This window comes from Chaetura pelagica, unplaced genomic scaffold (assembly GCF_000747805.2).
Source record: "Chaetura pelagica isolate M959 unplaced genomic scaffold, ChaPel_1.0 scaffold17, whole genome shotgun sequence".
NCBI lineage: Eukaryota > Metazoa > Chordata > Aves > Apodiformes > Apodidae > Chaetura > Chaetura pelagica.
The window spans coordinates 2,851,661-2,865,989 of record NW_009970726.1 but is presented as its reverse complement, the minus strand read 5'-3'; the positions used below and the strand labels follow the sequence as shown (position 1 = coordinate 2,865,989).

Genomic DNA, 14,329 nt, shown 5'->3' with positions numbered 1-14,329 from the left:
GCAGGAAGGTGTTTCTCTCTCTGACAGCTGAGCCACCACCCCTTCTTTATTTGGACTATATAAGAAATCTTTCCAGGACATATTTTAAAAACTAACTGTCCTCTCTGTCTCGCTGTAGGATATATTAGCACCATTATTAGATTTATGGATATACTCACAGATTGTATTCATGAAGATGGCTCTACTCAGAAATTAAGCCATCTTCAGTCTAGTCAACATGTCAGTAAATATTCCTATTCCCTGTTCCCCGAGCTCCAAAAATAGACAGAAAATATCAAATGCATGCCAGAAGTCAGGATTACTTTTCATGTAGTTTCCTTCTCTGCAATTTCTGCAGATATACCTGAAAGGACAAAACAGTCTTGATCTGTGTGATACAGGATCTTCAAGCACATACACTTGAAAAACCTTCTTTTCAGCATCCTTTAGCCTCCTATAATTTGTCCAGCTACCAGTCACTGCTGTAGGACCACAGGCTGAGGAGTTTGACCAGCATTCTGCCCAACAGCTCACAGGTGGATTTCATGGTAAAGCTGAATAAGGGCTTACAGGTCACTGAAACCTTTCCCAGAATATGCTGGATGAAGCCAGCTGTGCATTTAGGATGATGGTAACTTCACTGATAATGTACCAATTTGTTGTATCCATTGCATTATTTTATCTTCTACCCATCTGTTCAAGGATAAGCTAATCTGTTTCACCCACTTTTAGTTACACATCACCACTACCTACTTTGCAGTGTATCAAAACATTTCCTGGCAGGTTTTTTTCCCTGCAATGCCATCCCTTGTCCAGACCCTTCTACCAGCAGCCTGCTTCAACAGGAGAAAGGTAGGGGAAAGGCAGCATTAAAGTCAGTTTCCCAGCACATCGTGTCATTTTTTAGAAGACAGTTTCTGGTACCAGATGATGGCAAGCCATGTTGGATGCCTCCAGTCATAAGGAAAAGTGAAGTATAATGACATAGTTACAGTAAACCTGCTTAATCAAAACCAAGATTAATGTTATCATTTTAAATTATCAGGATGCCTGCTTATTTATATATACAAAATATTCTCGTATCTGAATATTTTATACTGGCTTGTCCATTACAAAGTCCTTACATACAGGCTTTCTTCATAGCACAAAAAATCCTGATCAATGTTTTGGAAATAATGAGAATGTGCATAATAAAAAATGGAGAATCTCTGATTCCTGACTCAGACAACTGCCTGATTAAAGGGACTTTCAAAGAACCAAATCTCCCCATGCATATAATTTACAACTGTTGGACTCTGAAGAGAAGAGGCAAGAACAACAGAATGCCGGTCAAATTATTACAGGGTCCACTAGTATCCTTCCTTCTCAAGTTAGTCAGTAAATATGAAATCTTACACATCAGCTGAAGTCACACACAGGTGACTATCAGTCTTGTGGCCAGACAAACCCTTCAGGCATGTCTGGATCCATCTTGATATTCTTTCCTACGTATGAGTCATCTGTGATAAGGAAATGTAGACAAGATTAAATTTCTATTAGATGGATGTATAACTGGTTGGAAAGCTCTTCTCAAAAAACAGTTAATTATGCTTTACTGTCAGACTGGATGCATTAAAGCATGTTCTCCAGGGACTACAGTGTATTTAATTCATTATTTAAAAGATAGAATTAGCATTTAATGGTTGTGATACCTGGAAAAATACTACAAAAGAGCATTATGATCTTAAGAAATTATTTTAAGAATTTTGTTCAAAGAATTATATGTAATGGCAATAAAGATGAATGCTAACTTCTGTGCTTATATAGAAGCAGTCTTCTGCATAAATGCAAGTGAGGTAGCTGCCCCATCTCTGGAGGTGTTCAGGGTCAGGCTTGGAGCAGCCTGGTCTTGTGGGGGGTGTCATTGCTCATGGCAGGGTTTGGGAGTAGATGGTCTTTGGGGTCCCTTCCAACCCAGGCCATTCTATGATTCTTTGATTCTGTGAAATATCAAGATGGATCCAGACATGCCTGAAGGGTTTGTCTGGCCACAAGACTGATAGTCACCTGTGTGTGACTTCAGCTGATGTGTAAGATACGAGAATATTTTGTATATATAAATAAGCAGGCATCCTGATAACTTTACTGAACACACAACTTTTGAAATGGTAATGATGAACAGGAAAGTAATGAAATAAAATAAAATAGATGCAAAACCACAGATTGCCAGGATCACAGCCTGGTTGCTGGGGGTGGAAGGGGAGAGGCTGCAGGACAGGCTAATGGAAGCTGGGCCAAAGGAGGGTATGGGGGCTGGGCTGGGGTATGGTGCTGGCTGGGTGCTCCTGTACTGGCCATGGGGATGAGCCTTGGCACAGAGCCCTGCCTGGCAAAGGGGTGTGCTGCTGGGGGCACCATGCTGGAGGTGAGTCCATGTCCATAGGTTCTTCTGTGTCTTCCAGTATGTCCACTTCATAGGTTCTTCTTGAACTTAACATGGGCCCACCTCCCTAGGCTCCACACCATCAGCAAGACTCAGCCTCTTCTTCCTCTTCATGCCCTTCTGCTGTCTCTCCTCTCTCTGGCTCCTGGCTGGGTGACCCCCTGCCTGGCTTCTCTTCACTCTCTTCCCCTCATGGGAAAGATTACCATCTTGGCACACAGATGCCTGGCAGGTTAGCTCGCACTGTAGACAGCCCCTGGGGTCCCAGCAGGGAGAGCAATTCTGCTGTCAGGAGGACACTGTGATGGTGATGCATGTGGCCAAGTATGGCTGTTCCAGGAGCTGGGAGGTGGTGGCCCAAAATATGGCCTAGCGTGTGAGAAGGAGAAAGGCTGGGGAGATGAAGGGCCCCTTTCCTGGGGGTTGTCCCCCTGTGCCATTTTGCTGCCCTTGGTCCAGGGGCTGCCCTGTACCTCCCTGAGTGTGCTGGGCTGTGGTCCCCTCCTCATCCCCCCCAGGGTCCCTTGATGAGATGTTAGTGGCAGTATTCCAGAAGGGTCAGGGTTCCTCAGTGACCCCCACCAGGGGGCACAGCCTCCCATGCCCAGCAGAGAGGGGGCAAAGCATCCCACCCCACATCCTGCAAGTGAGCAAGAAGGTGCAGCCACCCTGTGCCAGCTCTCCCAGAGCTCCCTCCGAGAGCTGCTGATCGACAAGTGTTGTGTGGGCCCTTTCCCTGCCCCCCAGCCCTGCCCCTGCAGAGGTGCTGTCTCTTCTGCACTGAGCTCTGAGGGATAGGGAGGAGAGACCTGGAACTGGGGCTCTGCAGCCGTGGAACATGAGGAGCTAGTTGGAGGGATTCTCTGCAAGTGAACATCTTGAAAAATAACCTCAGTCAGGTCCTAGGACACACTGGGACTGTTGCATATCACCAAGCAGTGTCTTCTAGGGATGATTGTAGGGGAGTTGTGGGATGCCATCAATACAGGTTATTGCTGTAGGCATGTTATGGAACTGGCCAAATCTCGTTGGGCAGCTGTGATATTCCTGTTTCCATTTCCATCAGTCCATTCCATAACCTGTGTTTTAAACTGGTGATTAAAACTGGAAGAGGGGAAGTTTGCATTAGACATTAGGAAGAATTTCTTCACTATGAGGGTGGTGAGACACTGGCTCAAGCTGCCCAGGGAAGTTGTGGCTGCCCCATCCCTGGAAGTGTTCAAGAGCAGGTTGGATGAGACTTGGAGCAACCTGGTCTAGTGGGAGGTGTCCCTGCCCATGCAGGGGAGTTGGAACTAAATGATCTTTAAGGTCCCTTCCAACCCAAGCTATTCTGTGATTCTGTGATTCCATGATTCCATGACTAAGCAATAGTTCTGAACTGGAAATAGGTGGATCACAAGCTGCACATGAGACAACAGTGTACCTTTATAAAAAATGTAACTGTTGTACTGGTATATAGAGAAAGGAGGATTATTTGTAAAGCATACAGAGTGTTTCTTTTATTCTTCTTGACACTGGAAAAGGCTTCTTTCTGGTTTGGGGCACCACAACTGGAGAAGGATCTTAACCAACTGTACAGGTTCCAGAAGAGAACAAAGAATTATCAGAAAGCTAGAAAATAGATCTGTTTTCAAATACAGAAGAAGTTAAAAAGAGAAGAAAATAAAGTCATTTCTACATCCACTGCAAAACAGGTTCAGGTCAAATAGCAACAGAAGTTTTCTAACTGTATTTTTGCTCTTAGATAATGAGGCACTGGTCTGGGGAAGTTCTGAAGTCCTCATGTTCAAAACAGGCAAATCAGATGTCTCTGAGGGATAGTTTTAAGTTCACACTTTGGACCAACAATATAGTCATTATGACCTTTCTTGATCTCCTCAGCCCCATTTTCTATTCATGTCTATTATTTTTTCTCTCACAACTTGATTATTAAGGTCACTCCTCCTTATTACTTTGATCCTAATTCCATGGCCAAGGAGGCTGCAGTCCTGTTATTTTATCTAATTTGATGATTTTCCCTTGAGAGAAAGCAAGAGAATCCCTATTGCTGCTCATGATAAGATAGCTGAAGCAGCTGTGGTAGCAAAGAACTTACTTGTCTAACAATGCAATGTCCTAGGACTATGCTTTTCTCTCAATCTGTCAGGGCCCTATGTGCACTGATAGGCCTTAATGGCCATGACCTGTGTCACTTGTGGCCCTGCCCACACCTGTAGGCACAGGAGCCCCAGTTCAGCTCAACCCTGGGCTTTTAGTCCATACCTGAGCTATGGTGTATGGGTACTGATCTTCAGCTCAGCTGTAGCCATGCCTGTAGATTACTACAGATGTTGATCCAGACTAACTGACAGACTGACTTCCCAGCTTAACCTCAGACCTGTCTTATTGCTGTGGACCTGCCTGGAGGTCAGTGGGCTGTATTTGGTCATGGTTACTCTCACTGGCCAATGGGTGAGGATGTCAGGCTGATGTTGTCAGGTCAGCCTCCTACCAGGTGCCACTTGCAATCATCCTTGACTGTTTGCTGGTACTAAAGGAGTTAATTTCATCTTTAATTCTGGTGAGGTTCTTGCCAGCTCTTCTGCTCTCTCCCTATATCATATATGTGTGTATGTATATATACACACATAAGTATTTACATATATCACCAGCTGTGCAAGTTCCCTGGGGGATGGTCAAACTATTACTCCTGCATGTAATCTTCAGGTGTCCACTGACTGAATCAAGTGATTTTCTTATGCCTCAGACTCAGGTGTCCTGGGTTCATCTTTGGAAGTGTTCTTCCTAGTTATGATTTCATCCAGGAATCCTGATGAGAAGCAAACCTTTTTTGGATCCAGTGGTTTCCTTGAAGAAGATGTGGCGCTGCACACCTGTCATAAGCTTCTCCTGAACATGGTTTTGGTCTCTTCATCTTATGTAAAGGACTGACATACTGCCATTCTTTCTTGAAGGAAGAAACTTCCAGAGGCAGGGTGTCTTTGGACTTTTGTTGTTAAGAGGCCTTTGACTTTTTACCTCCACAGGACTAGGTCTTTCAGATCCAGAGTTGTTTGTGTCAACAGCTGAGAGGTTGAAAGTCAGGAGTGCCAAGCAGAATAACCACCAGTGAAACCTGTTATGAAAACACCAAAAAGGAGCCACCCTTCAAGATTAATACACATTCCATTGGAGCTCAGTCTAAATTAGTGGCTTTCTTGAGTGGTATCTCCATTGCTGACATCTGCTGAACTACTACCGGGAGTTCCCTCCACACCTTTACCGAGTGTTTTGCCATTTCAGAATCATCCAGGTATAATACAGTGTGTGGTAACATGTTTCTGCAATGGTTAATACATGAAGCATGCTGTGTCTCCTACCAAGCCCTGTGATTGTTAGGAGGAAATGCAGTATAAATATAAATATGGATAATCTATATAATAATTTCTGTTTTGAAGATTAAAAACATGTTTACATACCAGTTATTGAAACTGTCAAAGGTGTCCTGTTTATGAGCACACTCCCTTCATATACTCCTTCTCCATGGTGTTTGAGTCTTTCTCAGAAGTCTAAACCTTGGGATTTTGTGATGGAAAGGAAGTTAGTCTCCACATTATGTATATAGCAAAGCCAATAAGCCTGATAGAGAGGATGTGGAATGTAAGCTAGTCTGGTGGACATGAAGCCATCTGTGTCAAGGTTTTGCAGGTCATACAATATGCACATACGTATAAGATGGATGGATGGATGGATGGATGGATGGATGGATGGATGGATGGATGGAGAGAGGTATTTGTGAAATAACTTCCTCTTGCTATTGCAGGTTTCACCTTAGAAAGCAGTTCTTAATGCATTATTGTAAGAGTCCATCCTTTTGAACATGCATATGATAATGTTGACTAATAAACATATTTTTATTTATTCTAATAGGAACATTACTTCTTATTAATGTTTTTCATAAAAGGGCAGAGGTCACCTTAGATATTGTGAGTCCTTGAACAGTGATGAACTTAAGCAAAATGATCAGCAGCTATTGTGATCATGCTGTCATAAGGCTTGACAACACTGCCTTTCTCTGGATCACTGCCCTTCTCTTCAAGTAACACTACTCATTTCAGCAGCAGTATTTGAAGAGAAAGAGGATGCTTCACAGTATGAGAAAGGGTGGTACAGCTTGGCCTGTAATCCTTTACTGTGAGGTTTCTGGGGGGAAGGGTGGGGGCAAGAGCATTTATTTCAGAGTAAGAATAATATTGGCATAGTCTCATAGTAACGTTGGAAGTAGTAACATTGTAAATATTGGAAATAATACTACATATACAGTAATACACAGCTAGACAGACTGGAATTAAGTGAAGCACATCCCATTTTCATTTCTTCCATCTAATTGTATTTTCCAAAGCTACATCCCTTCTTGCACAAAGAGGATAATCTAGGCAGAGTTGAATAAAGTCATAGCTCCTGAGTGCAAGGCTTGCTTTTATGGCTGGCTCTTTCTGAGGACTTAAAAATGAAAGAGGAAACTCCTTGTGTTTCATCATATTGTATGTATGCACATAGGACTGCAGGTCTTCATTTCACTCTTTGAAACATTTGTTTATTTTAATTTGTGAATATTGTGTAATTGTGTTTCTTTTTGTTTGTTTCTTTCAGAATGTTCTAATTGTGGAGGTAAGTCAGGTGTTTATGTCATATAGTACTTACACAAAGTCACACAGTAAAGTTGTGATTGTGTGCTCAGTTTCTAAAGCCTTGTCTGTGTTTACACTTCTTTAGCTTCGATGTGGTGAAGAGGGAGAGAAGCTAATTTGCTTAATGATCTCTCAGTCTTTTTGCAACTGCATGACAGATCACACACACTACAGTGCTGCCACATGTACTTGACTTGGATACTGTCACAGTTTGACTCAGGTCCGACAACAATGCTCTCAATCCCCTCCCCCTCCCACCCAGGTAGGGAAGGAGAGAGAGAAAAAGAGAGAGACTTGGCTGGATTGAAAACTAAACTACACAGCTTTAATTAAAACACTAATGAATGATACAAGAAAATATATACAATTATATACAGATATATTCAGGTGTGGGCAAAAACCTCTCGCCTCCCCCCACCCCAGCAACTCCCACAGCACTTCCCTGATCTGGGAAGAGTCCCGAGGAATCCCAGAGCTGCTGCTGGGAAAGAGCAGAGAGTGATAAGGGTCATGAGAGCTCAATCCTAAGGGTCGATGGTGATGGATGAACAGAGTCCTCCCTGGACGCCGGCCATGGACGGAAGAGAAGGGGAGAAAAAGAAGGAAGGAAGTTGTCTTCTGTGATCTCTGACCTTCCTCTGAGCGACGTAGATATATGGAATGGAATATCTTTGGCCAATTTTGCTGTCCATCTAACTCAGCCTCCAGGAGTCCTTGCTTCTGTGTCATCTGATTTTTTCTTTCTATGGTTTCATGAACTCCTGTACTGTAAGTTGTTCTGTTCCTTGGAGAACAATGAATCAACTGCAATCAGTCATAGAACTGTTTTGGTTGGAAAAGAGCTTTAAGATCATCAAGTCCAACTGTTAACTAGTAGTGCCAAATTCACCACTAAACCATGTCCCTAAGCACCACATCTACACGTCTTTTAAATACCATCAGGGATGGTGACTCAACCACTTCCCTGGGCAGCCTGTTCCAGTGCTTCACAACCCTTTTGGTGAAGAAATTTTTCTTAATATCCACTCTAAACCTCCCCTGGCACAACGTTAGCTAATTTCCTCTTGTTCTGTCACTTGTTACTTGGGAGGAGAGACAAAAAACCAGCTTGCTCCAGCCTCCCTTCAGGTAGTTGTAGAGAGTGATAAGGTCTCCCCTCAGCCTCCTTTTCTCCAGGCTGAACAACCCCAGTTCCCTCAGATGCTCCTCCTAAGACGTGTGCTCTGCACTTCTCGGTTGCATGATTTTGAAATCATAGCATAGTTCTGCATGTGCTTTGCAACTTCAGGGTTTTTCACATGGTGGTTGAGAACGTCAGTCATTCCCTCAAGTGCCCATGACTCCTGCTCATCAGCATTGCATCCTGCAGTGTCCCCTGGGGAGGATCCATCGCAGATACGTTGCTGGTGTAAAGCAACAGTGTTCAGCTGTGGAGGAAGAGAATGTGTCACCCTACTGATGCTCTTTTAATTAAAACACTAATGAATGATACAAGAAAATATATACAATTATATACAGATATATTCAGGTGTGGGCAAAAACCTCTCGCCTCCCCCCACCCCAGCAACTCCCACAGCACTTCCCTGATCTGGGAAGAGTCCCGAGGAATCCCAGAGCTGCTGCTGGGAAAGAGCAGAGAGTGATAAGGGTCATGAGAGCTCAATCCTAAGGGTCGATGGTGATGGATGAACAGAGTCCTCCCTGGACGCCGGCCATGGACGGAAGAGAAGGGGAGAAAAAGAAGGAAGGAAGTTGTCTTCTGTGATCTCTGACCTTCCTCTGAGCGACGTAGATATATGGAATGGAATATCTTTGGCCAATTTTGCTGTCCATCTAACTCAGCCTCCAGGAGTCCTTGCTTCTGTGTCATCTGATTTTTTCTTTCTATGGTTTCATGAACTCCTGTACTGTAAGTTGTTCTGTTCCTTGGAGAACAATGAATCAACTGCAATCAGTCATAGAACTGTTTTGGTTGGAAAAGAGCTTTAAGATCATCAAGTCCAACTGTTAACTAGTAGTGCCAAATTCACCACTAAACCATGTCCCTAAGCACCACATCTACACGTCTTTTAAATACCATCAGGGATGGTGACTCAACCACTTCCCTGGGCAGCCTGTTCCAGTGCTTCACAACCCTTTTGGTGAAGAAATTTTTCTTAATATCCACTCTAAACCTCCCCTGGCACAACGTTAGCTAATTTCCTCTTGTTCTGTCACTTGTTACTTGGGAGGAGAGACAAAAAACCAGCTTGCTCCAGCCTCCCTTCAGGTAGTTGTAGAGAGTGATAAGGTCTCCCCTCAGCCTCCTTTTCTCCAGGCTGAACAACCCCAGTTCCCTCAGATGCTCCTCCTAAGACGTGTGCTCTGCACTTCTCGGTTGCATGATTTTGAAATCATAGCATAGTTCTGCATGTGCTTTGCAACTTCAGGGTTTTTCACATGGTGGTTGAGAACGTCAGTCATTCCCTCAAGTGCCCATGACTCCTGCTCATCAGCATTGCATCCTGCAGTGTCCCCTGGGGAGGATCCATCGCAGATACGTTGCTGGTGTAAAGCAACAGTGTTCAGCTGTGGAGGAAGAGAATGTGTCACCCTACTGATGCTCTCAGATTCTCTCATAATTTATGTAGATTATTTTATTTAAAAGTTGGAAAAGCAGCTAGGATGGTTAGAGAGCACATCAGCATCTGACTGGCATCTTAGGCCCAGTCTGCTTGAGTGGGAAGTAAGCTGGATGGTGTAATGAAGGAAATTTATAAATGTTGGAATGGCGTTTCTTAGCAAAGGAGTGGGGAAAAAGTCATGAGACACAGAGATGGCTGGTTACCTGAATAACTGCTGGGAGTTCCATGTTTGTTAACACCAGCTGCTGTAACAGAAACAAAAAAATGTCTACAGCAAATTCTGTTATTGTTTTTAGATAGCTGGGGAGCAGAGATAAAAGTGTTACTAATGAAAAATCCACACCTACAGAGTTCAGAGTCAATAGCTGCTCTCCATGTCATGGGCAGTTTTGTAGCCAGGTATCTAGTGGTCTCGTTCAGGCCAGGTTGAGTACAGTATCTCTGGTGAATACTTATTTGTGCTGGACTAGTAAAACAACAATTAGGGCAGATTTAGCCCTGACATGGAGAGATGTGGCCATACTGCATTCTTCTCCATAATATGAAAAGTCTGATCCCTGCGTCATTGCAGTGGCAAGTAATCTCCAGTCCTGTGTTGCATCCCAAATACTAGAAACAGAACTAATTTCAAGAGGAAGTGGACAGTCCTTTAAGTGATGATTTTATTAGTAGAAAGTGCTTGCTTCAAAGAGAGTGAGCTCAGTTATAACCTTAATTGGATGTGGCTCACAATACCCTGGGAGAAATACATTGTTTCCACAAAATAAGAAGGTGGAACTGCTCAGTCATTGTCCAGATTTCCTCTTTTCAGCTTTCCTTTTTTTTTCACTTATTCTGTTTTCTTGTGTTTTGTAAGGATATTGTTGGAACTGGAAGGACTATGAAGGTTCTGCTTAATAATATAGAAAAATACAAGCCCAAAATGATTAAAGTGGCAAGGTGAGTAAAACAATCACAGAACTTACTAATTAGTCTAGCCCAACATACTTTCCAGTGGATGTTCCCATTCTGAGATCCTGCTTTAATGCAATGCTGCAGGATGGCAGAGGGAGCTCCACAGAGGAGCTGCCCGAGTCACTAAGAGGAGGGTGGAGGAAAGGAGAGGAAATGCTTTTGTGTAGTTCTGAAGTGGCAGTGACCCTTCAGCCATGTCAGGACTGGCATTGATGGACTCTGAAGGGGAACATACCCATGTCTTCCCTGCCATCAGGACGTTGTTGGGAGGAGGAGCAGAACAAGAACAGTGACTCACATGGCGTGGAAGTTTTTTGATAAAGGCAATATTTTTTATGCATGTATTCAGTTAAATAAGTAGATTTACATGGGGCTTATGTTGTTTTTAATTACAGCTTGTTGGTGAAAAGAACATCTCAGCCTGATGGGTACAGACCAGATTGTAAGTGTTGTTGTGAAAATCTGTACTTGACAGTCCAAGAAGTTACCATTACTCTACCACTTGCCTTTCATATAATTCTATGGACTGCTAGAAGCAGTGTTAAATATCAGTTGTCAATGGGACTGTGGGATGCAATGGGAGGATTTGTGAAATTGTGGTTTGGAAAGCTTAGTCTCCTGATAATCTGATGTTTTCTGCATAGTACAAACTTTATCAGGAAGCCATGAAAGGGTGTAATTTTATCTGTGAAGGGTGAGTGGTTTTATCTTCTGTCTCTGACAATCTATATAGAAGAAAAAGTCCAATTCTTCCTTTTCCTTCCTCATTGCATCTCTTTGGAGGAGCTGCAGGATTCCATCTGAACACGAAAGGTGTTTTATTGTGACCTAGTTATTCACAAGTTTTACATTTTTATAACAGAATAACTTTTTTGAAAAGTATTATTGTTTAAAGAGTAAACAATTATAATTAAATCCCACCCTCCAAAAAAGTAAGAGATAAATTGGGCTTTTTAAACTCCTACTGTTCTGTTTGTGTCACACCAGCACCACTTTCTCTGAGTTATTGGTACTTGTAATGCACCATAGGGAAGAGCCAGAGCTATACCAAGCCATTGTCATTTTAGACTATTAGAATAAATTATATAATAACAGTATGTGGATAAATACTGAAAAGAATAGATCCATCTAGAAGAGATCAGCCAGTATTTGCTACTAAAGAAGGCCCTGGTCAGCTGAGCTGGGGAGGAAGGTAGAAGGAGAGTAGGCAGGTGAGTACCAGGAGACAGCATGAAGGGTCTTGGTCTGGGATGTGGGAGACAAGGAAATGTTATGAAGCAAAAGTTACTTGATGGTGAACATGGCCCTGAAGTTTTAGTCCCAATAGTCTGAACTGTGACCCAAACATTTTGTTGTACAATTTTTTATACACTGTTATTTTTAACATTTAGAATGTAATCCAGTAAATTGAAGTATATATTTGGCTGGATTCACTAATTTAAAACATATTAAAATACAATAAAATTATTTCATGAAGGGTAGCTTAATATTTTTTTATAATAACTTGTAAAATGAAACTGGTTTTATCTTTTTTTATTTATACTGTGATTAATTGTATAAAACATCCAAGATCACTCCTGTATATCGATGATGTGTAATTTCCTCACTCAAATTTATTATTATGATTCCAAAGAATCTATTACCCACAGTTCTTAACAAATTCATACATTTCGTCCTTGAATACCTGTAAAATTTTTTATGCTGACCTATTTTTATGTCCAAAAGGTTGTGGTTTTCTCTAGTTTATAAGTGAACAGTAGGGAGAGAGTCTGACTCGTTTCACACAGTGCTGATACCTCACAAAACTCCACACTCAAAGATACGTGCCTGTGCTCAGCCTGAAGTGCAACGTGTGATCCAACTGCCCTGCATGCATTTACTTTGTCAAGCATGTGCATGAGTCTTCATAAGGTTGGGGCTTTAATTTAAGAAGCATTTGGCGTGTTTTGGTAGCATGATATGCAAAGTAGTTTTTGCTGTTCTCAGAAGAAAACATACAAACCCTCTGAAAGTTACTTCTGAATTAAAATTCTACTTATTTTTCATTACTGTGGTACTAGATAGTTGTCATCCCACCCGTGTACCAGTGGAGCTTCCATATAGACTCAGTTTTTCAGCTCTGATTTTGTCTTCCTTCCACCCTGTGTCTGTTGTGCTACTGCTCATTGTGCTCAGCTCTGCTACTCTCTGCTGACTGTTCACATCCCTGTCACAAACAGCCCGTGAGCAGGAACTGGGTACAGTGCTACTGCTGACCTTGATGGCTCTAAGTCAAAAGTAACATAACCTGGGCTACGTACATCTGGAATTTGCTTGTCAGAGAACCAACACATGAATTTAGGGGCTATGTAATTTCAACTGGTCTTGTATTGATGGTGTTTCTTATTTGTCTCAATACAGATTATGGATTTGAAATTCCAGATTTGTTTGTGGTAGGTTATGCCCTGGACTACAATGAGCACTTCAGAGATCTAAATGTAAGTTTCTTTAAAAAATAGTTTTTAAAAGTCACTGCTTTACCTTTCCAGGATATCTTAAGTACCCCATAATTTGCCTTAATGTCATGGTTGGAATCCTTTCAGTGAGTGTAGAACTCCCTGAAAAACCTCAAATAATCCCAAGATTTTCCTCAGAGCAGAAGTCATAAATCTGCTATGCTCCAACTTCTGTCAGCCTAGGACCTCACAGATCCACCATTCCCAGTACATGCAGAGACAGCAGTAAAAAGTGAAACACAGCTACAGTTCAGACGGGTTTGGACTTTTACTGCTATGTTGTCTGCCCCTTTTCTCACTGAGATAATGATGGAAAAAAGGTGCAAGCCTTGCCTTTGTTTCCTGTGGTGCTCCCAAGGGTGGACCTCAAAGCTGGGAATTGCAAGTGGAAAAACTTGCTGTAGCTAGAAAGTGAGATCAGAATCAGAATTCAATTCCAGGTCTCTGGAAAGGAAGGGGTAATTACAAGATCGCTAGATTGGTCATGCAGAAGTATTTCTGAACAATCAATTAATAATAAAGTAATCAACTGTACATTTGCTTGCAATCAGTGTTATCTGTTTTTTCAGCACATATGTGTTATCAATGATCATGGCAAAGCAAAATACAGAGTCTGAAGCAGTAACATCCTCACCTGGAGATGTGTAAGCTCTGTGGAGCAGAACTTTTACTACACTCCCTCAAGCACCTCCCAGAAGAGCAGTTCAACTGACTTGTGTTTCTTTAAAATCAGTGTAATAAGGGGTTTACTCTAGAGAAAGTGATTAACATTTAAAGAAGTGAGATATGTGAAGTAGAGGGCTTTTAAAGTTATTATCTTTTTTAAGTATTAAAATTACTGCATAGGATGCCTTTTGCCTAATAGTTTGTCTGCCTCAAGTCTCATGGTGAATTCTTTTTTACTTTGTGCAGTCCATTGTACCCACTGCAATTCATGTACTTCATGGTGTTGCATGAGATGATTCAGAAGTGCCATTCTGTGCATTAAGATTATTTTACAGAATTTAACTGAATTCAGCATCCCCTTAGCCTTGGTCAGATACGCTGCTGCCAAATGGAAAGCATTATTTTGATTTAAATCCACAATTCAAAAGTTTCAGCTGAAGCTGAATGTTGCATGGTAAATGCATTTTGGGCAGTCCATTACTGCCTCTCCCACACAGGAGTTTTAGCTCTCAGAGT

The 14,329-nt window shown here is 42.2% G+C and overlaps 1 protein-coding gene across 1 annotated transcript in view; it reads left to right on the top strand.

Annotated features, from left to right (window-relative positions):
• Positions 1–14,091, top strand: part of PRTFDC1 (phosphoribosyl transferase domain containing 1) — a 54,816-nt gene extending 40,725 nt beyond the window's left edge. The window contains exons 5-9 of the mRNA XM_010007021.1: positions 7,037–7,054; positions 10,555–10,637; positions 11,048–11,094; positions 13,053–13,129; positions 13,717–14,091. Coding sequence (XP_010005323.1) covers positions 7,037–7,054; positions 10,555–10,637; positions 11,048–11,094; positions 13,053–13,129; positions 13,717–13,764 — 273 coding nt within the window. The 3' untranslated portion in view covers positions 13,765–14,091. The remainder of the gene's footprint in view (positions 1–7,036; positions 7,055–10,554; positions 10,638–11,047; positions 11,095–13,052; positions 13,130–13,716) is intronic.
• Positions 14,092–14,329: the final 238 nt, after the last annotated feature.